Raw genomic sequence first — 26,047 nt, 5'->3', positions numbered from 1 at the left:
ACAACCTTGAATCGTCGTCCGTACAGGTAGGGGCGAAATTTCGACGTGGCCCAAATAATGGCGAGACATTTTTTCTCGGTGGTGGAATAGTTCGCCTCGGCTTTCGACAGTGAACGGCTAGCGTACGCGATAACTTTCTCCTGTCTTCCATTTTTCTGAACGAGGACCGCTCCTAAGCCCACACTGCTTGCATCGGTATGGATTTCGGTTTCGGCGTTTTCAGCAAAGTGCCCGAGCACAGGAGGGGACTGTAAGCGGTGCTTCAGCTCTTTGAAAGCTTCCTCTTGCGGCCTTTCCCATTTAAAAGGCACGTCAGCCTTGGTAAGTTGGGTCAAAGGTTCAGCGATGCGCGAAAAGTCCTTGACGAATCGCCGGTAATAAGCGCACAATCCAAGGAATCTGCGTATAGCTTTCTTGTCATTAGGCTATGGAAACTCTGCGATCGCAGCCGTCTTCTGAGGGTCTGGGCGAACTCCATCCTTGCTTACGACGTGACCAAAGAACAGCAGCTCCTCGTAGGCAAAGTGGCACTTCTCTGGTTTCAGTGTTTGTCCTGAGGACTTGATTGTTTCCAGCACTATCTGAAGCCTTCTGAGCCTTCAAAGCTTGAGGAGAAGACAACAACGTCATCTAAGTAGACTAGACAAATCTGCCACTTCAAGCCTGCGAGCACCGTATCCATTACTCGCTGGAACGTCGCTGGGGCAGAGCAGAGGCCGAATGGCATCACTTTGAACTCGAAGAGTCCGTCTGGCGTGATGAACGCAGTCTTCTCGCGATCTCTTTCGTCGACTTCAATTTGCCAGTAGCCGCTCTTCAGGTTCATCGATGAGAAGTACTTAGCGTTGCATAGCCGATACAATGTGTCGTCGATGCGGGGGAGGGGGTAGACATCCTTCTTCGTAATGCTGTTCAGGCGGCGGTAATCGACGCAGAAGCGAAGGGTGCCGTCTTTCTTTTTCACTGGGACAGCTGGTGCTGCCCAGGGGCTCCTTGATGGCTGGATGACGTCGTCACGTAGCATTTCCTCTACTTGCTTGCGGATAGCTTGGCGTTCTATCGGCGACACGCGGTAGGGGCTCTGCCGCAGTGGTCGAGCGTGTTCGTGCGGTTACAATGCGGTGCTTGGAAAGCCGGGTTCGTCGCACATTCGATGCTTATGAAAAGCAATTGCTGTGCCTTTGAAGAAGACTGCGTATTTGGTCTTGTCTGCTCCGGGGTAATGCCGGGTTGATGTCGAACGTGGGTTGATGGCCTTGGTCAGATGGTTCTGCGGGTTGGTCGGGGAGGGCCAATATGTCTCTGATGTCTGGAAGCTCGTCGAGAAAGCCAATCGTCGTATCTTTGTTTAGATGCCGGTATTCTTCGGTGAAGTTGGTTAGCAGCACCTGGGCTTGGCCATTTCGGATTTCAGCGACTCCCCTTGCGACGCCCAATCCTCGATCCAGGAATAACTGGGTGTTCCCCTCGATGACGCCTTCTGCATTTTCGATGTCTCCAGTACCTATGCAGGCGAGAACACTTGATCGGGGCGGCACGCTCAATGCTTCGTCGAGGACATTTAAGGCAACGTTATGAGTCGCGCTCGTCGCAACAGGTATGGCTTCGTCCGTGGAAAGCTTGATCGACTTAGATCGAAGGTCGATGATCGCTCGATGTTCATTCAGGAAGTCCATTCCCAAAATCACGTCTCGCGAGCACTGCTGTAGGATCATAAAGGTTGTCGCATAGGTTCTCCCGTTTACAGTAACTCTCGCGGTGCAGCGTCCTGACGGCGTAATCAGGTTGCCACCTGCGGTGCGGATCAGCGGGCCATCCCAAGTTGTTGTTAGCTTCCTGAGTCGGACAGCGAGTGGGCCACTCATGACGGAGTAGTCAGCTCCAGTGTTGACCAAGGCAGTAACCGCGTGACCGTCGACCGTAACTTCAAGGTCACTTGTTCGCGTTCTCCTATTGTACGTTGTCTTCGGTGTCCGATCTCGGCTTCGTCGAGTAGTGAGGCTGCGGTGGGCGTACTCCGACGTTACTTCACTGGGCAGCGGTAAAAGTTTCAAGTCTTGCCGCGTCGTCGTCGTCGTTGTCGGTGCTGTCGTCGGTGTTGTCGACGGTGTTGTCGACGTAGTTGAGGCATGGACTTGGGTTTTCGTCGATGGAGGATCTTTGTGCTTGCGCTCGGAAGCAACCTCACCTCCAGAGGCTGCTTTATTCAGTTTAACCTTCGGGGGCTGGGGGAGCGTCCACGCACTGCGTAGCCTCGGCTAGGAGATACAAAGCGCGGAGACGAAGGCGACGGGGAACGTGATAGGCGGCTGGGCGGTGAGCATTCTTCCCGACGCAAAAACTCCTCGATATCGGCTGGTCGCTGACCGGGTCGGGGTCGTGGAGCGTCGTAAGAGAACCCTCGGATGCCCAGTCTTCTGTACGGGCAGTGCCGGAGGACGTGACCGGCTTCGCCACAGTGGAAGCATAGTGGGCGGCGCTGGTCGGGAGTTCTCCACTCGTCGCATTTCCTCGGCTGCGCGCGTCGCTCGTAGGACGGGCGGGTTGGGGCGAGTGGGCGGCGGTCCAACGCAGCTGGCTGAGGGCGATAGGGGCTTGGGTCCCGTCGTCGAGGGGCAGGACGGCGCACAGCTGCGGCGTAAGTCATGGCTGGGGGCTGCAGAGGCTGCGTGGGTGTCGGCGTCACACCCAAGGCCTGTTGAACCTCGTGCCGGATGACGTCAGTGAGCGATGAAAGTTGCGGCTGCGTTCCCGTTGGCAGCAATCGTCGGAGCTCCTCTCGCACAACTTTACGTATAACCTCCCGCAGGTCATCGTTGTTAGCGGTGTCCAGGCAGCTTGCTGAGAAAACGCGCTGCTGGCGGTCATACTGGCTGGCTCGGGCATCAAGAGTTTTTTTCCATCGTGGATGCCTCTTCTATGAATTCCGCGACAGTTTGCGGTGGGTTACGGACGAGGCCGGCAAAGAGTTGCTCTTTAACTCCTCGCATGAGCAGCTTTAATTTTTGTTCTTCCTTCATGTTTGCGTCGGCACGCCGGAAGAGACGCTTCATTTCCTCAGTGTACACCGCAACGGTCTCGTTTGGGTGTTGTATGCGAGACTAGCAGCTGCTGGGCTCTCTCCTTTCGCACGACGTTCGTGAAGGTCTTTAGAAGCTGCTCCTTGAAGGTTTCCCAGTTCGTGAGGCTAGTGTAACGAGTTGGTGGACCGAGCAATGCCGAGAGGCGGACCGGCTCGGCGGTCGCCGTCAACGGCTAGGCTCGAAGAAACGGACGATGATGCACGCGCTCCACTGCGCAACGAACAACTGCTCCTAGAGCTGTGTCCTTTTTATTGCGTTGCTGCCTCGCAAGTTCTAAACCGTCGGCACCGGGTGGCGCCACGACACAAACATGAAAACGAAACTGTAACAGTCCTCCCCCATTAGTTTGTTCAAGAAGAGAAGAACATTATGGAGAGTAGCGCTGCACTGGCTTGCGGCTTCTCGTGCTTCTTCGCAACTGAGGCGTGCTGCACGCTGACTTGGGAGAGTTCATAGCAGTCTCTTCTGTACCACCAGTCACGTTCACAGTTGTCTCTTCTGTGCCACTAGTAGCACTCACGGTGAAGTCAGAGTCCACAGAAACAGACAAGCTGGTGTCACACTCAGTTGATGGGTGGCTGGAAACGCCCTGTGTTCCAGTAGGTTCAGGCCTCCATAGTTCAGTGGTAGGCTCAACGATTTCTTCGACTTGAGGACGTAGGTGGTCGCCGTGCCTATGCCAGAGAGTACCGTCACTGAGACAGACTGTAGCTGCTGACTGACCTGTAGTGCTCGTGACACGTGCGGGTACCCACGGTGGTCCTCGACGAAAGTTCTTTGCGAGTACGTTGTCTCCCACATTCGGCAATGGAGAAGAACGACACCCTTTATCGGCCTGTAGTTTCTGCTTCAACTGTCTCAGCAGCACTAAAGTGTGTAGATTTAGGCGAAGAACATCCAAAGGTGTCTTGAACATCCTTCCCATGAGCATTTCACACGGTGCTCTGCCTGTGACTTCATGTGGCGTGGTTCTGTAATGAAATAAGAACCGCGAAATCTGGGTTTGGAAAGATCCAGATCCACTCTTCTTGATCTTGTTCTTGACAGTCTGTACGACGCGCTCTGCCGCACCATTCGAAGCTGGATGGTAGGGAGGCACAAGCATGCGACGTATTCCATTACGTGCCAAGAATTCCAAGTACTGTTCACTTGCAAAGGCAGGCCCATTGTCGGAAACTATGAGATCCGGCAGTCCATGCTGCGCAAATGTTGTTCGCAAAGCATTGATAACAGCATCCGCTGATGTTGACGTCACTGGAAAAACTTCAACCCACTTTGAATAGGCGTCAACAATGACCAGGAATGTATGACCCATGAATGGGCCCCCAAAGTCAACGTGAAGTCTTGACCAGGGCCTCTGTGGAAACGGCCATGGCGTGTGCTGGATGCGTTGCGGTGCACGCAGGTAAGCTTGGCAGGTTTCACAGCTCTTTACACTCTTAGTGATGTCTCCATCAATTCCCGGCCACCAGATGTGGCTTCTGGCAATTGTCTTGCTTTTCTCAATGCCAGGATGCCCTGCATGAAGTATCATTAGGATTTTGGCTTGCAAAGATTTTGGGATAACAACTCGGGAACCCCACAGCAAGCGACCTTCGTGGAGGCTGAGTTCGCTGCTCCTTGCTGTGAATGGATTTCCTTCTGGTCCTGCTGGAAGTTTTTCCCCTCGCAGGACAGCAAGAGCTACATGGCTCAGGAATGGATCCTTTTTTGTAGCTTGTGCCACAATGGCAGGTGACAACAGTCCTGGGTATGCTTGTTCAAGCATGAACATTTCAGCAGGTGCAGGTAGATCCACGTTGTTTGCAGGCAACGGCAACCTACTGAGAGCATCCGCATGACCTAAGTCCAGACCAGGCTTGTACACAAGCTTGTACTTGTATGCAGAAAGTTTCAATGCCCATCTGACTAGTCGTGGTGATGCTTGCACTGGAATGGGTTTGTCATCATTCAGTAATCCTAGTAGAGGCTTGTGATCCGTATAAGCAGTGAAAGGATTGCCCCACAAGTACTGGTGGAACTTTTCCACACCAAATACAAAGGCTAATGCCTCTTTGTCGAGTTGGCTGTAGTTTTGCTCTGCACGAGACAAACATCTGGAGGCAAAAGCAATGGGCAGTTCTCGACCATCAGATTCTCTGTGTGCCAAAGCTGCGCCGATCCCATACGGTGAGGCATCGCAGCTGAGACACAGTGGCTTCCCTGGGTCGAAATGTACTAGGACTGGGGCGGATGTTATTAACTGCTTCACTACATTGAATGCATTTTCTTGCTCTTTTCCCCACGCCCATTTCTTCTCGTTCATGACAAGTAAATGCAAAGGGCGGAGGCGTCCGGAAAGGTTTGGTAGAAAACGCCTGTAGAAGTTCACAAGTCCCAAAAAACTTTGAAGCTCCTTGACGCCCCGGGGTGCAGGTGCATGAAGGATGGCAGATACCTTGCTCAAACTTGGAGACAGGTCTTGTTTGCTTATGATGTGCCCGAGGTATTCAACTTGTCGGACGAAAAAATGACACTTGTCGAACTTCAACTTAAGTCCAACATCACGAAGTCTAGATAGGACAGCACTGAGGTTGCGAAGATGCTCCGAGTCATTCGAGCCAGTGACAAGGATGTCATCGAAATATACTGCAACACGTGGCAGCCCTCGGAAAAGGTTCTCCATCTCCCTTTGGAACAAGGCTGGTGCTGATGACACGCCAAAAGGAAGACGTGTATACTGGAATAATCCCATGTGTGTGGAGATTGTGACATACTTTCTAGATTCTTTGTCAAGAACTATTTGCTGGTAGGCGTCCCTCAAATCCAGCTTCGTGAACTTCTCACCTCCTGACAGCATGGCCCACAGGTCCTCAATTCTTGGAATTGGATACTTTTCCATCACAGCTACTGGATTAATGGTAATCTTGAAATCTCCGCAAATCCTGACACGTCCATCCTTCTTGGCCACTGAAACAATTGGTGCAGCCCAAGCTGAAGAAGTGACTGGCTCCAGGATGCCTTCCCTCTGTAGGCGCTGAAGCTCTTGTGACACCCCATCCTTCAGGGCAAAGGGCAGTGGCCGTGGCTTGAAAAACTTTGGTACAGCATCTTGTGGAACATGGATTGTGGCTTCTGGACCCTTGAAAGTTCCCAGACTCTGTTCAAACACCTCAGGAAACGCTTGAAGAAGGTCCTCAACATCAGAAACAGCATGAACGTCTGCTTCCACGCGAGCAATCTCAATGCCCAGTGCTCGAATCCAGTTCCGGCCCAGAAGTGTAGGTGAACGTTCCCCAGTCAGGAATAAAGGTAGCACTGCTTTTCCGTCACGAAACTGCACTGTGACATCCGCTCTACCTTGAACTTGTGTGAGCTCACCCGAGTAGCTTCGCAGGAGTACATCAGACGGCATGACAGGTACTGACGGTAGCAGCTCCTGAAGACGATTTTTTTCCATGACAGAAACGCTCGCACCGGTGTCCAGCTCCATACAGAGCGGTTTACCGCAAACGCTGACTTACGGTGAAGGGTGGTGACGGCGCGACGGTGTCGACTGGCCACATGTCAAACACGTCGGCAGAAACGTCGTTGTCAACAGTGTTGATTGGATGAGTTCCACACGAAGTTTTGCGAGCCGAAGGCGCGGACGCATTTGGCTTTGTGAATTTTCCCTTCCGTGACGAAGCGTGCTTTTTCTTCGAGTTGCACACTCGAGCAATGTGTCCCTGCTTCCTGCAGTAATTGCACGAACTATATACTGATGTGCTTGCACACGGACGCGAGGTGTTCATCCCCACAGCGGTAGCATGTGACACGCCCCTTTGATGCCGCGACTTGATAAGTGGAAAGCGCGTTTCGGCTTGAGCTCGCTATCTCGCCGGCATCTTTCTTCGCAGCTTCCATGGCAAGTGCAGTTTGTACAGCGTCTTCATACGTCAGGTCTGCTTTCTCGAGCAGCCTCGTCTGCACGGCTGTGTTGTTGATGCCGCACACGATGCGGTCCCTCAACATGTTGCTAAGCTCAGTTCCGAAGTTGCAATGTTCAGAGAGGCTTTTGAGCGACGCCACAAAGTTACTGACTGACTCGCCCTCCGCGCGAACACGCGTGTTGAACCTGAAACGCTGCGCGACAGCAGATGGCTTGGAGCAGTAATGGTCACCAAGAACAGAAAGAATTTCTTGCAAGGTTTTGTCTTGCGGTTGGGCGGGCTTCACGAGATCCCGCAAGAGAGCATACGTTTTCTGTCCACAACAACTAAAGAAGACTGACTTCTGTTTTGCTTCTGCGATGTCATTCGCGATGAAAAAAGCTTTAAGGCGATCAACGTAGCAAGGCCACGCATCTCCTCCTCCTCCGTCGAACGCTTCGAGGTTGCCGAACACTGGCATGACGGAATTCTTGCGCGTTGAACTCGTCAGAACAACGAAGAACTCACGTGCGCAGAAGGGGCACAAGAAAGACGAACTTGAACTTGAATTTTTCTCCTCGTCGCCACTTGTAACGAGTTGGTGGACCGAGCAATGCCGAGAGGCGGACCGGCTCGGCGGTCGCCGTCAACGGCTAGGCTCGAAGAAACGGACGATGATGCACGCGCTCCACTGCGCAACGAACAACTGCTCCTAGAGCTGTGTCCTTTTTATTGCCTTGCTGCCTCGCAAGTTCTAAACCGTCGGCACCGGGTGGCGCCACAACACAAACATGAAAACGAACTGTAACAGCTAGCTTCCTCATTCTCAAACCAGATTCTTGCTGGTCCCTCCAAGGCGAAGAAGACGTACCTAAGTTTCGTGGCATCATCCCAGTTGTTGAAGATAGCCACACGGTCGAACTGCTCCAGCCATTCTTCGGGGTCGGCGCCAGGCGAAGCGTCGAAGGTTGGTGGCACCCGGGGCTGCTGAAGAATGATTGGAGTCATCGTCTGGGGCAAGCTCATGGTGGACGTTGCTGCTGGCTTTCGCTTCCGGGTAGGGTCCGGCAGAATCCCGAACTCAGGTGCGCCCCCTTGCAGGCGTCGGCTTGCGCGGTGGACTGGACTCAGGTCCTGCGGTAGATGACTCAGAGGGCTGGCGTCACGACTTGTAGGTGGTGTCCGGAACATGAAAGGCTACCCAGCACCTCCACCAGATGTCACGTTGTAGTGACGGCAGTCCAGCGGTCAGGAAGACACCAGGAAGACTTGCAAACGAAGCTCTTTATTTGGGCTGACTTGCGCCCGCAAAAGAACTGAATCACTCGGTGGCGGTGTAAGCAACTAACGTGCTCGTCAGTCGTCGAACTAGGAATGCCCGCTGCTTGCGGCATCGTTCAATTTAAAGCCGGCAAGGAAACTTCGACATAACAGGTCGAGATCATCTAGAGTAATCTGGAAACACGTACATGCAGCTCTTCATGACTGTGATCAATCGAGATTAGTCCGGTCGCTTCTCGCGTCACGAACAAAGATGATAACACCCCTTTCCTGCGGCCTTGCGCGAACGAACAGACACTACAATGATACGTGGCAATACACACATAATGCTCGGCATGTAAATTATGGCCGAATAAAGATCCTGTACTACTACTACTACATACATAGAGAAGTATGCTACGAGGTCCAGGCCAGTGATCCACAACGATTAGATAACGCTGACATTCTCGTGCAGCTTGCAGAGAGCACAGCAAATACAGGTCCGGCATAGAACAAGTGTTTTGAAATTATTATTTGCTATCTTCGTTCTATACGCTGATGTCATTTGTATGCCCCTCCTGCTTGGGCCGTAAAGGCCTGCAGTATTGAATAAATAAATAAAATAAATAAATAAATTATGAGTTCATGTGACAAAGGTGGTTGCGCTTTTGGGTTCCTTTCTTATGTAGCCTGTGCTTTCCTTCCCCGAATAAATAGTTGGCAGTCTGCGTCCGTGGTGTCGTATGGGGACACCAGTGCGCATGTGGAGTCCCCTCTCTTGTTAGTGTCCTTTATGCGGCGCCGTTTATTTCATCATGCACAAACCGCCCCTCAGGCCATTCTTCTAAAAAGTAATAGTATCAGTACTAGCTCCCCTCCCTAACCACAAAGGAATATAATAGAATTGCAGTGTTTTCGCATGACGAGCACGTAAGTTTCTTAAGTGGCGCCCCCGTAATTTTTTTTTCTGTCCCCACAGTGGCCGAAAAGCTTGCGAATATGAAAACTGGTGACGTGAAAAGCGCAGGCATTTGCGATATGCACGTGCTCGTAAATGCAGGGGAAAGGGCCTGGACACTGTGGCCGTCAGATGAATGCAAAACATGTGTTCACACAAGCTGCAAAGAAAGAGGACTGAAACACGAACAGAGGACTACGCACACATATATATGCCTTCAGAACAGGAGCGCACATGGCACGTGCACTGACGAATACTGGACTCGCAGCGTGAGCGTCAGGGGGCGATTAAAATAAATGCGAACAGTGCGGCCCCTTATAGCGCTCCGGTGTGCTTTTCATTGTACCTGGGCGGTAACAAAAAGACGCTAGTGACGTCCATATACGAGGTATTGTTCGTAGCGTATTGCACAGCGGAATGTGCAGGTGCCACGCTGTTCGCATTTGTCTTTATCGTCCCTGTGCGTTAATTATGCTCCGTGCATGAGCCGATGAGTGCCCCGCGATGCTAGAGTGGAAGCCTTGAAGCGATTCCGAAACAGAGGGCGCCGAAGGTAGACAATACTCACAGTTCACGGTACAGCCACGCCAGAGAGGCGGTGATGCCGGCCAGGGATGGCAAGCGAAACGTCCTATAGCAGAATGTGCCCGGTTGCGAGGTCGCGCAGTCGACGATCGACCCGTTTGGGCGGGCCCGCTACTCGCTTGGCCCGCACTCAGAGCCAGCGTCGCAGTATATTTTTTTTTATCACGAATATGCGAATGTAAAAACGCGGGTCACGCATCATTTGCAATCAAGCAGCGGCCAAGTTATCTGGGATAACGGTTGCTCTCTGGCGAAACGTTGATTTGGCCCAAAGTTCCGACGAAAACGAAACTAGAGCAAGACTATACTTCGTCTCACAAGATGTTTGCAGCAGTTAAAGTTCACACAGAACTAGTAGGAATTTCATTATTGAACAAATCAAAACAACATAGCGAATTACTTACAGCGACTCAACCTCAGCTGTTTGCTCATTTCAATTGGGAAACTCCGCTCAAAAACATTGGTGGCGTCCAACAACTTTCATTCTTCACATATGTTCGCATTTTGTGTTTGTCTGAAAGCCGAAAAAGAGTGACAGTTAGTTAATGTCAGAGCCTTGGCTGAATCTGAGCGTCAGGGCCCTGTGAGGCCCTGCGAGTTGGGAGAACTCCGCCAGCGCTGGCTTCAACTAGTCCCCTCCATAGCTGCGACAAACTGGGCTGTCTGGAGGCGGCCTCTGGTGTCCCGCTGGCGCACTACCAGCTGACGAGATCATCGCCGCACTCGCTGCCGCGCGGTGCATGGTTTGGTGTCTGCGGCGACGCAACCATGACAACGGTCGGCGGGCGCCACTAACTGACGACGCCGTTGCTCGGGCTGTTGTGCGTTTTGACAGCAGCTAGGCCTAGCGTCGATGGCGTCGAGTTCGCTGAGCCAGGAGGACGTGGACCACGACCTCGAAGTGCAGTGCTCGCGGCGGTCGCGCATCCGCACGGCGCGGGCGGCGACGCGCACGGCGGCGCCGCCGCTCGCCGTGCGCGACGCGTCGGCGGCCGACTGCGAGGCGCTCGAGTGCGACCACGACGCGTCGCCCAAGCCGCGGGCCAAGGACAAGCGCTGCCCGCGGCCGCCCAACAACAAGTGCAAGGCCCAGCGCGAGCGACGCAAGCTGCGCGAGAAGCGGCGCAGCACGGGCGTCGTCCACCTCCAGTCCACTGAGGTGGGGGGATGATGTCCGCCACGCGATGAGAGCAGTGCGGTGCAGTATCCCCACATGTCATGCCATGCACGGCGATGCAGGAAGGCCGAGAAAGTGCGGTCGATTCCGGAACAGACGAGAATATGTTGTATTTGGCGATTGCGCAGATTATTTTATAATTTACGGTATTGAGTAGCACAAGTGCGGTGTCTGTTCTCGGGTACGGGCTATTCGGTCTGACATGACAGATTAGGCAAGGATGAAGATGTACCACTACAGGGCCACCCTCTTCATCGCCACGCTGTTCCTGTCAGTTCCTCTGTTCTGTTCCTCTGGGCGTATCGAGCAGTGGTGCTTTGTTCGGACAGTTTAGCAGCAACTTGTATGAAGGGTCTGTTTCATTTTGAAAGCATCTAAAGTCGGGGAGGAAAAAAGTGTTCTCGTATAGCCACAACATTTTCGCCATGCACATCACTTTGAGGGGGGGAAGAAAAATGAAATTTCATGCACCCAGATTTGAGCTCTCTCCGTGTGGATGTGCTGTGAGCAGCAGTAAGATTTGTTGGTAAAGTGGGAGAACAGTTTACGAAGCGGTGTAAGGAGAGAGTGTAGCCTTCTTCATGCACTCCACTGATGGTGATAGTGTCCACATGTTGCCAGACACTTGCATGACGACTTATTCCTCAGGCATTTGTGCTGTCGCTTGAATCCATGGATAACACAACAAATCTCTCGGAGCCAATGGAGGCTGCTGTTCTGCATAAGTGCAGCCACTGTGGGAAAGAGGGAGTTGACTAGTTCACTGTGGATTAAGGATAAGTGGTGTCCAAACTACGGCGGACATTGCATCACGGCGGAGCTCTGTCACGTGAATTTCGACTTCCAGGTCGTTTTTGTGGTTACGTTAGTGTGGCCATTGCTTGCAGACGTGCAGTTTCGGACCTTTTTTACTTAATACTGGCGCTTACATCGCGGGAAAAAGGATGTTTTGCACTGCCTCAAACTGCAGGCACTTCACTGCAACGGGATGCCACATGTTCCGAGGGCCATCCAGGATAGGGAACGGAACAAACGGCACGCCGTTGCGGTCTGCTTGCAGACTGCCAGCAGCGGTCAATCCTAGGCTGCCTAGCCTTTGCTTCGAGCGTTTTGTTGGCGGCAAAGTTTGAGAGCGTTGTGGAAGTTGAAGAATTCGGTTAAGTAGGTTTTTTTCTTTGATTGAGGAGTCCCAATTTCTTGATCAGACAACTTCGGCTATGTGCCACAACCGTTCTCAGCAGCACCGCGTGGGCTATGTTTACAAATATGTGCTGTTGGGCCTCCGTCAGTACAGCGTGACAAGGTGTTAAAGGACAGAACGACTTACTCCTCAGGCATTTGTGCTGTATGCGAGTAGCTTGAATCCATAGCTAGCACTTGAGGCGTGTGTGTGGTCTCTGCCGTCAGCTGCCGAAATGGCGACACCGCGGCCACGTACGGCGGCGTCTAGTTCCCCGGCACTACTGGTCACAGTGTCAAGGCATGTTTGCAAGCACTTGTAAGAGCTATAAATTGTTATATGAGAACATATTTGCTAATTTCATGCTCAGACTCAAACATGTTTTCACCAAAAGACTAGTCAACATGAGCATGCAGCAAGTGTGGAAAATTATAATTAAGTAGGCTGTTACGTTTAAACTCCCTGTTTGTGTGGACTTGCATGTTGCAGGGATGTTTCTTCGTTTCCTGTGTGCGGAGAAGGAGAATGACAGACGAGGTGATCGCATTAGAAAGAGATAAGAATTATTTACTGCCTTTCTTTTCATTGAGCTGAGTCAGTAAGTTGTGAGAAGCAGGATAACATAATTAAAAGAAAATAGCAGCCAACATAATCTAGCTGTTCTTCACCTTTCATTGTACAGAACTTGGAATAATCGACGTCTGAGACAAGTGTTATAATACTGAACTGTCACTGTGCAGCAAAGCATCATTTGCAAACTGTCAAGGTGCTGAACATCGTGTGAAGTAAATAAATGTCTACGTCTATAGCTTACATATGCATTGCACACTTGCATGTAGTAATATTGCACGTAATGATTGACTAACTGAGGGGGACATTGGTGATTTCAAGTGCAAAATGCCACAAGGAAGGCAGAGGCTGGTCGTCATTGGGTCCATCAGGGTCAAGAGTAATAATCGTGCTGTAAAATTGCTAGAGTTAAAAAGCCAAGGAACACATTGTGTTCACAGACATTCCAGACTCTGTGGTGTCACTAGTGTCTTGGTGATGGTTTATCAAAGTCATTTAACATGCAAGTTGTGCTACATTGCTAACGCCATAACCAAAACTGTATGCAAATGGCTTTTGTTCAACATTGCACAAGACTTAATAACAGGAACTTGTTGAAAATGCTGAAAACAACTTGGATCAAGCTTCTGTGTGTGCTGTAAAAGCCGAAGCTTGGTATTTTTTTTACTCCCAATCCTACTATTTATTATGATTCACTATTCATAACTTCTGCATTAAACTCATTTATTACATGCTGTTGAAAATGGGCTGCAATAGGTTTTGCAAGACAAAGATCAGATGTTATTATTACCCACAGGACAAGAACAGTTTCTCATGAACAGCTGAGAAATTTGCTCCTCTTGCAGTTCAACAGTGAAGCTGCATATTTCAAGAGCTTGTTCTGCTTTTGGCTGCGGTTTTCCTACTTTTTTTGTCCTTGTGGCTGACTATTATGTTGAGGTGCCTCTGTAGTGAAGCTGCACAGCAGGCTTTGATGCCGTGCTTTGGCCGTAGGTTTTCGTTGGGGTGAACACTAGGCAAGCTCATCTTTTGCCTGGCTGCTAGCGTTGTCGCTTACCTGCCTTACCTGAGGTGCCAACCATTGGGGACATCTGTCCGTACACAGGCTTGGTGGTTCTCCTTCAACTGGGCTCAGAGCACAAAGTACACGACAGCAAAATGGCTACAGGCTCTCCTCTGCCTTGCGGGAAGCAGCATTGATTTTACATGCTGAAGCTACTGAACATTCAAGAGATGACATAAAACAAAGCATTTATTTTTGTACATTTTTTTCATCTACAGCAATGCAGCAACACCAGCATTGGGAAATTGAGTAAAGAAATTCCTAACATTCAGAGCTGCAGGTTATATGTAAATGGCGTATGTAATGTCCCACACCACCATGCAGGGTGTGAAATGCATTGCAGTGCAGTTGCAGTGCATAACTACACATGGTTAATGTTGTTTGTGAGCAGAGTCCTGGTGCATCCACCAGAGCGGCAGTAAGTGTACGCCTCTCACTGCCATGCCACTGGCCCATCCAGGCTCTTGACGCACAGCAGTGGAGGTGTTCAGCCACAGAGTCTCGGTGCATGCTTGTCGGGGCATAATTCATAATTGCAGAAAGACCACAGTGGTGCTGAAAATTCAACACATTTGTAATGCAGTTTCATTTTTGGCTTACCGCTGAACCAAAAATTAAATCACTTGAGAGAGTTGTTGAACGTGCCAGCTTCTGCAGTAGTTATTCCATAGAGCATAGCAAATATTCAGCAAAAAGCAATTACACTGACAAAAACAGGAACCAACAATCAGACAGGTTTTGCCCCTTGCTAAGGTTGTAAAACATTGGTCAGTGCACAGGCTTTTGAGAGAGGAGGAGCGGCATGTGGACAATGAGGGACGCCGTATTACAGGGCTCCGGATGAATTGAGACCACCGGGGGTTCTTTAACGTGCGCTGACATTGCACAGCACACGGGTGCCTTTTGCGCTTTGCCTCCATCGAAACGTGGCCGCTGTGGTCCGGGATCGCGTCCTCCGACTCAGTAGCCGAGCGCCCTAGCTGCTAGGCCACTGCGGCGCGTATAGGGAAAGCACCAAAAGTCCTCCGAGGATTTGTACAGCTCAAGCAGTTCAAGCTGTTTGCCGTCGTAGCCACTCTGCTACAATGTGTGCAACAGTGTGCTCGTACGTAATGCTAGGCTGTGGTTGCTGGTTGTCCACATATTCAGTGCCTGGAAGCGTGAAACCTCTAGGAAATATATACCCTGATATATATTAGACAAGAATGTAGCAGCCACACGATGACACTAACCGGCGGCAGACTTTTCACCGAGTGAATGAAGCGTCCTCAACTGGCGCAAACGGATGATGCTTGCCGAAACGTTCACACTTGCAACGCTTTTTCACCCTTACAACACAGAACGTCGAGCATGGATATAATAATGCACGCAGAGCATGCTGACCTTTTTTATGACTTCATTCACATGTATTACCATATTAAGAGCGAATTTAAGCTTGGCAACTCCGCATTTCAAGCAAAGCGCCATACACGTGCATCTCGCTGAACGACCTGGAAGTTGGTGTACCCAGCAAATCTTGCGGCTTGTTCACATTGGACACCACCTATTCTGCAAAACTTGGCAGGCTGCATCGTCCGACATGAGGCAGGTGTGATTTCTGAGCACGTCTTGTCTGCACAGGCATGGCATAAGATAACACAACGTGGCTTCCATGGGACAGAACCCCTTAGCATGACAGCGGGAAAGGTGACATTGGCTTACTCCTGAACTTGACACCATGTTCTCCTCCGTCAGATGGGCTGTCACAAAACATTCTGGCCGTCAAGCAGCATGGTGAGCTAGGGGAGAGTGTGGCGTGCGGTGCATGATTGAGTAATAACATGCGCAGAATGCTAAGGGGGGAAATAGTGTCAGCTTACACGCGCAGTTCTCAGAAGTTAGCGTTGGGGCTTTTGCACATGTAGTGTGAAAACGAGCTGTTGTCTTTGCAAGCAGGAGCCACCTGCTTCACCTGGATAAGCGGTCCCCCTACCTTTACCGGCAAATACTGGTGCTGTTGTCATCTGCAATGACTGACTTTGCTTCAACGGCCAGGCTTTAATACAGCCCACTTTTTGGGGTGGTCACAGTCTTGGCGCGCCCCCAGGCTGAATGGGGCCGCTGTCTGCGTTGCAAGCATCTGCAGCTGCTCGCAACATAGCTCAACTGTTCCAAATTTTCCAGAAATGAATTTCGAGCTTTGTCACGATTTTTTCTGCATTTATGTAATTTAACGGGAACTTTAATTTAAATTTTCGAATGTAATTTGAAGATTACATGTCCTGTGATGGAAAGGATTCTTACTCAAGGAGTTTGTACTTCGCCCTTTCTTAACGAGGTGGTGTCCCTATGTCGACAGTTCTTATTTCACATAATTTTGATCAGCAAGGTTTTGCTTGGACATTTTGTTGACAGACATGAGTGTTACTGTATTAATTGGATAAGCCTGTTATACTTAGTGGTGCAGGCTGGCACACATTTTTCTTGTTTCTTTCTTTTAGTCCCAATAGTATCTATATATATTAATTGGATGTAAAAGACTTCCATATAGAATATTTTGGCAAAATAGTAGGAGTGGCAACCATTTCAAAAGGGCCTTTGGACTTGATGTAATTCCAGATAATGTTTAATGTTTTCAGAGTGGTTAAGAAGAACTTCTTGTTGGGCTAGTTGGTGCATACGGTTGTAGGTACGAATTGCGCACAAAAGACACACACAGGAAAAAAAACACGAGGGAGACTGAAATAGCGCAAACTACCAACTGGTGTTTATTAGATTCAGTGCCGCTTTATAGGCAGTGTGCACACATGCCTACAAAGAGAGGATAAGGAGGCAAATCAAACCCTGCGCGACAATGCATCAAAAACGCTAAAAAAAATTCTTCTCCGCGATGTACAGTGAAACGGATGTGTCACTCACACAGTTATCACCTCTTGCCTTGATGTGGTATGCCTCTAGAAGTTCACGGGAAACTTTGTCATTGGTCCTGCCCAGAATTCTGATATTATTTAGCAGTGGCTCACAACCGGTCCATGCAGTGCAATGAGCAGGCAAATTTGCTCCATCTCTGTTCCTAATTGAACGCTGATGCTCCCCTGCGCGTTCATTCATGCAGCGCCCTGTCTGGCCCACATACACGCGACCACACTTGAGCGGAATCAGATATACAACGCCCGTGGCACATTTGACAAATTTTGACGCATGCTTTATCTCGCACGCTCTTCGTCGAGCGCCTTAATTCCGTGCTGATCCTTGGGCACAACCTGGCGAGCTTGCGTGGCGCCGAAAACACCACAGGAATGAAATGCCTATTTGCCACTTTTTTATGTTGTGGGCCACCTTGTGCATATACGGGATGACCGTCGTCTTTCTTCGTAGCAATCGCTCCTCGTTGTTGGTGTGGTTTCCTTTTTTCTTTTACCTTCCGAAGAAGGTTCTCGGCCACAGCTGAGATGACCTCGCAGGGGAAGCTGGCTGAAAGCAGCCGGCTGAAACCACCCGTTGCTTTTCAGGAGCAAAGCGACGGGTGGATTGCTGGTGTGTATGGCTTCAGCAAAGGAGCAAAAGGTTAAACTGAGCAGATTGGTAGAAAACCTTGGTGTTCGCACCCATGCTTGTGCACACAGATACTGTGAATGTGATTTGTTCAGCCTTGGGTGTGTGGCAGAAAGAGGGCACCCTGGGCTCTCCAGTTGTGCCTCTCGGGAAGCCCATTGTGCAGAGACATGGCCGCCTCATTTGGGTTCCCTCTCTCTCTGTGATGCCAGGCACACACATTGTGTGAAGGAATGGCGATGTGTGCACAACCTTCTCTGGCCCTGCAAGGACAGGAGCATCATTTTGATCGCTCATATGTTCAGTGTTGACCATGCTAGCTGGGAAATTTTTGTGGGGCTGCAGATGGAATACCTGAGTAGAGGATACCTGGTGGTCCCTGTTTTGGGAACTCATGCTAAGCAGCTGCAGTTTCTTTTTTTTTTCTCCTGAGACACGAGGAGAGTGCGGTGGCTGATGCTCCGCTCCCTTGCAGAGCACGGGTGGCAGCACGGGCGAGGAGGAAGAGCTGCTGAGCATGTCGGCCGAGACACGCCGCAACACGGCCCTCAACGAGCTGCACCCTGAGCTTCCCCCTCCCCCTGCCACGGCCCCCTTTCATCAGGAGGTGGGTGTGTGTGTGTGCACTGTGGGCCAGCTCCAGAGCATGCTGGAGGAGACTGGGCATACCAGGGGGGGAGTAGTAACTTACTCATCATGGATACGTTCTTCCACTGACGAGAGAACAGGGAGTGGACGTGGAAGAGCACCAATGGTGAGACTAAAGAGCATATTAGACTTTTTACTGTGTCCCCACCCCAACGTTGTGCAGCATGGGGAGGGCCTCGGAAAGGTGTGCTGTTGTGACCACAGGGTCTCGAATAAGCCTAGACTTTGAAGAGGGACCGGAAGGGACCAGTGATGTGGAAGCCCATCAACGAGTCAGTGGTAAGGGGGAAACTATAGGAATTCAGGATGTTGCTGCAGAACGGGCTTTAACTGATGATGATGATGACCTTAAAGGGATACTGCCTTAAATGGCGACTTTCTCTCAGATAGCCACAGTTAGATTCAGTAGGGGCAATTGTGTAAAGTTGCAGTCTTTGTGCCCTGCATTTTTGTGCGGATGGCATTGTTTGCAGCCAATGTGTGCACATGCCAGTTGCCCAGGTGTGCGTGAAGGTCTTGTGGGGGCCAACCCCCGTTGCCCCGTGCTGGCATCGGCTCAGCTGTCGCATGTGCAAGCCCAGAGTTGGGGGGCATGGAAGACAGATCGACAGTTGCAGCCTGGAAGTGGCAGTGGGAGTAATGATTACATTATTCAGATATCGAAATGGCCATGGCTACAACCCCACCGCCTCATCGACCGACGAAGAGTAAAATGGGCCTGGAGGATGGCAGATCGCTCGGGCGCACACCCACAGGGGTAGCTGTGCATCTTTTAGTAAATTTGGTACAACCCGGATGAGTTCTGCTGCATTAGGCATTGAGATTTCTTTTACCGAAGGTAAATCAGGGGATCACCTTGGGGGAGATATCAAATAGTGACAATCACCCAATCAGCACAAACAGCGCAGTGAGTGCTCAGCCCATAAAAGCAGCCAACTTAGTTGCAAGTCAGCACAGCGGAAAAAGTGTGCAGCACGCAGTTTTTGTGACTGGGGCATTGTGCAGACTTGCTCGCATAACAATGGACGGCTTGTAAGGCATGTTGACGGGCTAGTTGGTATTGCATCTTGAAACTTGGAAAAAACCACCTAGGTACAAATAATTTCACAAAGACAAAAAGAGACGAGGAGACATGGCGCCTGTCCGTTGTCTCCTCATCTCTTTTTGTGTCCTTGTGAAATTTATTACCGCCTAGGTGGTTTTTTCCAAGTTTCAGGACGGGTTGCGGCGCACAATTCTCGTGGCATTGGTCTGTTAGTAAGTTGCCACCGTATTGGGCCTGAGCCTCTGCGCTCACTTTTTCTGAAATTTGCGCATGCTGGCATGAAAACACTATATTACCCGATATACCTATTTTTCTACCCATTCAAGCATGCATTGTATTGACTGTGGGCGGTTTGCTTGGTGAAGGTAGTACTGCAAATTTGGAACAAGGAAGATGAGAGTGTATATAAGGTGTGTTCCGCGTTGCATTCGAGATGATTTTCCATTGGAGGTTGAATCGGCAATAAAACTGAAACTAGTGAAAATGCTTCATAACTGTCTGTTACCATGAAAATACACCTGCAAGAAATGATGTCATGTTCTTATCCCTCCTATTCTCTAATTATGCACGCTAACATGCACTAGAAAGTGCACATTTTTTTACAATAAACTGCGTTCTTTGTATGTTACCTACAGTTCTAGTGTGGTTTAGTTCCACTTTTCTCTAAAGCGCGGCTGTCATGCTTTTGGTTTTGCGCTTTCTAGGGAATCTTGCCAGCTCCAGGTCTTCCCTCTCACGTGTGTGTGTCACTGTGTGGGGGGCAAAGCGTCTCAGGTTGGAGGCACTCTCGTCTCAGTGGTGGCATGATGAGGATTCGCAACCGGTGAAGCTATATGTCGCATTCACTGTCGATTAAATTGCAGCGATAAAAATTTGGACCTAGTTGGTCTGCCGTGACGGCTGGCTGCGTCACACGGATCCATTCTTCAGAGCTGAGCATCTTTTGGGAGGGCATGGCATGGCTTGTCCCTTCCCCCCCCTTCCTTACTACTGTTGCAACCTTTAGAGGGAGAATACTGTGGCACCCTTCGCTCGTCTGGCAGCCGCGTGGATGGAATTGGAGCTGAGAGGACACAGGCGGGGGCACGTGTAGCTCACTCACTTTGTGCAAAAAACAATGCAGCTTCAGTTGACTTAAGAGCGCCAGCCAGTGCAAAATTAGACCACCTAAAAGTTAGTGCAGTGTCCCTTTAATGTTCAAGCGATAGACAATCATCTCACAGCTATCATTATAGACTGCACAGCAGAAGTAGGCAGTATGTTGGTTCGACTGGATACCAGCAAGCTGTCTCAGGAGACGAAAGCTCGCTTAATCAAAACAAGAAGGCGTCACAGACAGAATAGAACTGACAGAGCTGTCAAAGTAAATGAATAAGTGCAAGGTAGCCGGCATAAGGGAGTTTAAATGGAGAGAATCGAGCATATTCAAAACAACAGAGGCAGCTCAAAAACCAGAGCAGAGGAAGCTAGCCATGGGCGAAAACCAGATGTGTGTGTGTGAGAGACAAAGGGGTGGCAGTAAGGACAAGGTAGTTGAAGTAGCCAAGGAGTTCTACGCCAAGCTATATAGTAACCAGTGGAATCGGGACGTTAATGAGAGAGGCAGTAGTAGCGCAGATCACTGGGACATCCTGCCAGTACAAGAGCAATGCAAAGGGGGAAAGCAGCTGGCGAGGATCAGGTAACAGCAGGTTTGTTGAAGGATGGAGGCAAGATTGTGCTACAAAAACTAGCCACCCTGTATGCGCAATGCCTTGTGACCTCGAGAGTACCAGAAGCTTGGGAGAACTCTAACATCATCTTAATCCATAAGAAGGCGATGTCAAGAGGTTGAAAAATTAGACATATCAACTTAACTGTCCGTTGCCTACAGGCTATTTACTAAGGTAATCGCTAATACCATTGGGACAGCGTTATACTTAAGCAGGCAGGCTTTAGTAAAGGATACACGACAGCAGACCATATTCATTCTGTCAATCAGGTGATAGAGAAATGTTTTCTCGAGAAAACATTTGACTCAGTGGAAATCTCGGCAGTCATGCAGGGTGTGGAAGAGCCTTATTTAAGACTACTGGAAGATGTCTGCAGCTGCTGAGTCATCAGTGAAACCCCAACCAGTGTTGGGCAGGGAGGCACAATCTTGGCAACTCTATTCAGGGCCTGCTTACAGAAAGCATTTCAGAGATGCATGAACATATAAGTTGGCTATTTTTCTGCATATTTGGTGAAGTGCAGGTGAGGGATAAAGTCATCATTGCATGATCTTATTTCAGGTTTCCTCGTCACAAATCGGGACACTACTGCTTTCTTTTTTTACATTTTGTAAGCACTATTCTTCATTTGTGATGTAATTCCTTGCTCAGCATAGAAACCCAGAGAAAAGCGTGTGCTTCCATCCTTCTTGCGCGAAGAGAAGCAGTCGGAAGTTTTTTGGGAAATTGAGGTGAAACTTTCTTGTGGCAGTGGTCTAAACAAACCTTCGTTATTGAAAGTTTCTGCAAATTATGCAGAGGAGCATTCTCAAAGCATTTAACTTGGAACAAACACGTTGAGTATCTTCAATCGAAAATATCCAGTGCTGTTGGTGTTATTGCGAGACTGAGAGAAATTTTGCCTACCAAGGTTAAAATTATTCTCTATAATTCCCTAGTATTATCTCTTCTTCAGTACTGTATTCTTGTCTGGGGCACGACTGGTATGACTGACTTAAAAAAACTGCACTTACTTCAAAAAAAAGCAGTTCGGTATATCGCTAATGTGTCTTTTTTGCACCACTCGGCCCCCCTTTTTGAGAAATATAATGTTCTCCCAGTGTTTTGCCTATATAACTATAGGTTAATGCTATCTTTTGTGAAAGAAAAAAGTAATTTTTTAATATCTTTAGCCCAACTACAAGAAAACGCCAGACCTCGCCTTACGAGGCACAAGGAAAAATGGCTTGTACCTACACCTCGCACCTCATACCATACGCAATCTTTGAAATATATTACTCCCACATTACTCAATAGTTTAGAGTCGTCGAATTTCGATCCAGCATACGAACCTAAACATACCATTAGTCTGTTCTGTCGGCAGAAATTATTATAGTTGTCTTAGACCTTGTAATGTGAGACGTTTTCTGCGCTGTAATTATTGTACCCATGTCCCTTGTAGAAATTTACTGTCGCTTCAATTCGTTACATACTGTGTCCAGAATGTCCAACACATTGTACTTCATCTATTTTTTTTTTCTTTGTTTTCTTTTTTTTCTGTGTTTGAAGCGTTACAAACTGTTGTTTGCCTTGCAATGTTGAATTTGTATTTATTTTGCTCTTGAACTATATTGCCTCTGTAATATGTATCTGTATTTATTTTTCCTTTGTCATGGTGATGTTGTTTCCGACACGCTGCAGTGCCACCATGCAGGGGGCCCCTGTCAAGCTGTTTTTACAGCTTTTAGTCCCGGCTCCTACCTTTTCGAAAGGAAAGGAAATAAAGAGAGAGAGAGAGAGAGAGAGAGTAGCTACAGAAAAGATTACTCTTTGTCAAGAAGACCATTGCACTTTACTTGGAATGGTTTGATGGCACGAGTGCAACTTGGAATGTGTGCCTTTCTTTCTGGAATGTCTCTGTATTTATCAGTGAAGTTGGACAAGTCTAGAGGGCTATTTATATTACAGGCCTGGCAATAGAATGATAAAGCAATATGAAAAATTGTATGCAGCGTTTGTAACTTGAAGGCCAATAACTGTATTCCCAGGTCGGAGATATAGTTGAAGCACTCCTAAGTCCTAATTGCAGTCATTTTGTCGACCAGTTTTGAGGTTCTTTGTAAATACTGTTTCAGTGCATTACTTCTGCCGGAGCTCTTTAATGAAGTGTTGGTTATACTCTTGTTATAGCAACTTTTATAACTACTCCTTCTACAGTTTCACCCCACAATGGTTATGATCATAACACACACTGGAAATAAGCTCTGCCTTTATGGGTGCAATGTGACAGTGGTTTCTCTCTGTGAATGGCCACATGACATTGGTGTTGTAGTGCCTAGTGTGACAAGCGCAAGGGCTCTGCTATGGGAGAGGATGGCTGCGTTTCCGATGAAAGCAGACGACAGAGGGTGCTGCTTGTCGGGAGGGTGCTGCCACAGCAGACGCAGCTCTCCCGCATCGTACAGCCACCCGTTTGAAAGCTGTTGCTGCTGTGCGCCCGTTATTGTCTGCCTTGTGTCCGTATCTGCTCTTCACCGAGGCACAGCGTTGATGTTTGGTGCCACTTCATCCAGTGCTATCGACACAACATGCCCAAACCAAAGAGACAGCACAAGGAGAGAACGTGTTTTGTCCCGCTGTGTACAAGTGGGTACCATTCAAATAGGCAGCATGTTTCTTTGTTCACTGCGTCCACTGACGCTGCGGGATTGCAGTAGTGGGAAAGGCTGGTAAAAAGAGAGGACAGGCGGTTGACATCAGCATCCGTGGTGTGCGAGAAACATTTTGAGGAGCAGTACATTGAACGTTCATTGAAGGTGACTGTGAACGAGATAGCTCGAGGCAAACCGCGTCCAATGCCTGATGCCGTGCCAACATTGTTTGAGCAACATCCCAAGCATCCGGTGCCCAGAAAAGCACTCAAGAGAAAGGTGCGGAACCATTGCTTCCAGGAGCCTACTCCAAAATGGCGCCGACAGAAATCCAAGCCGTTCGATGTGACCGATAGCAGTGCAACAGATGATATTGGAAGTTCTGCCTGTGCTGACGATGCCGCTGCCGGCATCAACCACGACGAAAGGGTCGGCTCGGAGGAAGAGTCTCCGTCGCAAAGTGACAGCCAGGTTGTACAGCTGCCATCAGCCGAGAGTGGCCACCCATTTAGTGGTGTCTTCATCCCGATTGCATGGGTGAAAGTCCCAAGTGCGTCCGGTCAAAATTTGGCCTATGCTTTGTGCGAAGCCAAAGCAAACAATTTCGGAACTTTGTTCATTGAAAGATTGGTTCCATTTAGCAAGGCCTTGCCTGAAGGGGGGGGGCTGTTTTAACCATCGTGCACTTACGAGGAAGGGAGCGCAGGTGCTTACAACGCGTAGCGAGGCAGCATTGCTGGTACGGGAAGCTTCTGTCCTTTGCTGTGGGAGTGGCATGAAGCCAGTGTGAAGCCCTGTTGTGCACCACCCGAAAAGATCCGCAGATCACGATGCTGACTCCTGGTTCACTGCTCACTTTGATAGCAGTGGGCTAATTTATCCCACTGATGACCTAGCAAAGGCTGTAAGGGTCATGGAGGATGCATTCACTGGCTTGTTCAGTAAAAATAACCTGCACAAAGACAGCATGCGGCAGTTTGCGCAGTGTCTGTGCTCTTTGACATTTCCTCAGCTAGGGTGTCACAAACATCGGAAAAATATTTTAGCAACTGTGCTTAAGTTCTACATTCTTTTACGATTCCTTTGAACAGAGAGTGCGAAGGACAAAGGCAGCGGCAGAAGTATTTGAAGGTGCGGCACTACCAATAGTTGAAGGTAAAGCTCAAAAGTCTGATGCAGGTTTGCATAATTTGTATTGCGCTTGTGTATTTTGTATTGTCCTTTTGTATTGTGTATTTGTACTGTCTTGTGTTGAGATGCCGAAAGAAAAAAAGCTCTTTCTCTGATGAAATGGAAGCTGAAATCATTCCAAGCACCAATTTTTATTCCCAGATTATTGATATCTAAACACACATACACACACACTAAACTGTATGACCAGGCTGGTAACTGCTATCGTCTGCTTTGTCGCAGAAATGCGAAAGCAGAGAACAAAATACACAGCACAAAGCGGAACCTGGCACGCGCACAACGCTGCGTTTTGCCTTCTGTAAATATAAAAACAAAAGACCTGCAATGTCCTCACTCAGCAGTGCTGACAGAAACTGTTAATAACACCTGCGAAGAACTGGTGGTGTAGATATATCAGGGGTTAAGACGAACATTCTCCGCAACCTGTTGGCATCCGGCGATGCTCACAGGCAAGCGGCCTTTTGTTCTCGACCAGTCTGGGTCGCCAACCATGACGCCAACACCGGCTGTTCTCGGCCTCTGCGCTTTGCATAAAATGTGGTACAGTGTAGCCCAGTTATAGCAAAGCCAGTTAATGGCGGTTATAACGAAGAGATTTCAGTTTCCCGTTCCCATTTTTCCATCTTCAGTGTAATTTTGGTCTGGTTTTAAAGGGACACTGAAGCGCTTTGTGTGAAAATGGGGCTGGCAGTGGCGTCCTATAGTTTTCCATGCTGTATGCTCGAATATCGAACCCAGATAAGTCAAAACCAAGCGCGAATTGCCTTCTTTAGCAGAAATATGCGGCCTGTGCCACAGGGCACACTGTGGGGCGTGCCGCCGCCTGTGATTGGTCAAGAGGTCATGACGACACACTGAGGACTGGAGAAGCTGCCGACGCGGATCCGGCGCTGCGTTGAGTGCAGATTGAAGCTTTCCCTGGGGTTGTAACAGCATGTATGGCTACTATTTTTTCCCTGACCTCCAAAGAAAAGGATACTACACAGTTTGTTCATTCCAAGTATCACCTGAAACCAAAAAAGACCCAATGGAAAAATTCTACGCCTAGCACAAGCATGCGCCAGCGTGAAACACGCGTATGCTATGCATTCCATGCGTAAAAGGTGCCCGCACAACCTCTGCTCGTATTCTCAGAAAGGAAGGGATGCAAAAAATACTCAAGCCGATTACCACCACCGGACGCCTCCTGGCTCGCCCAAAAGAGCGTCATCCTAAACAAAAGGCCAAAGGCGTTGTGTACAAAAAACTGTGCTCTCAGTGCCCGTCGTTGTATTCGTTGGGGCAAGAAAGTATTTCAAGGAAACGACGAAGCAGTACAAAGCTGATGTCAAAATGAGCGAAGCGCAGTGGCCAAGAACTGCAAGACATGTGACCACAGGATGGTGATGCAATTATTATGCGCTAGAAACAAAGACAAATCTGTGCACAAGGCTGCTGCTTCAGTCATGGCGTGTTCAGCAGATGCCGGGAAATAAGAATTGCTTCCTCGGAAACATTCACCCTTTCTAAAACTGCAGTTTA

At 49.2% G+C, this 26,047-nt stretch overlaps 2 protein-coding genes across 2 annotated transcripts in view; one reads left to right on the top strand and one right to left on the bottom strand.

Annotated features, from left to right (window-relative positions):
- Positions 1-10,016, bottom strand: part of LOC149326628 (bestrophin-4-like) — a 291,138-nt gene extending 281,122 nt beyond the window's left edge. The window contains exon 1 of the mRNA XM_089562633.1: positions 9,760-10,016. The gene's annotated coding sequence lies outside the window, so the exon portion shown is untranslated. The remainder of the gene's footprint in view (positions 1-9,759) is intronic.
- Positions 10,017-10,484: 468 nt separating this feature from the next.
- The window catches only part of LOC149326627 (uncharacterized), a 34,284-nt gene continuing 18,721 nt past the window's right edge, over positions 10,485-26,047 (top strand). The window contains exons 1-2 of the mRNA XM_089563006.1: positions 10,485-10,935; positions 17,776-17,907. Coding sequence (XP_089419132.1) covers positions 10,630-10,935; positions 17,776-17,907 — 438 coding nt within the window. The 5' untranslated portion in view covers positions 10,485-10,629. The remainder of the gene's footprint in view (positions 10,936-17,775; positions 17,908-26,047) is intronic.

This window comes from Amblyomma mixtum, chromosome 10, assembly GCF_055824585.1.
Source record: "Amblyomma mixtum isolate Tamu chromosome 10, ASM5582458v1, whole genome shotgun sequence".
Taxonomy (NCBI): Eukaryota; Metazoa; Arthropoda; class Arachnida; order Ixodida; family Ixodidae; genus Amblyomma; species Amblyomma mixtum.
This window is presented reverse-complemented; position numbering and strand designations above follow the sequence as displayed.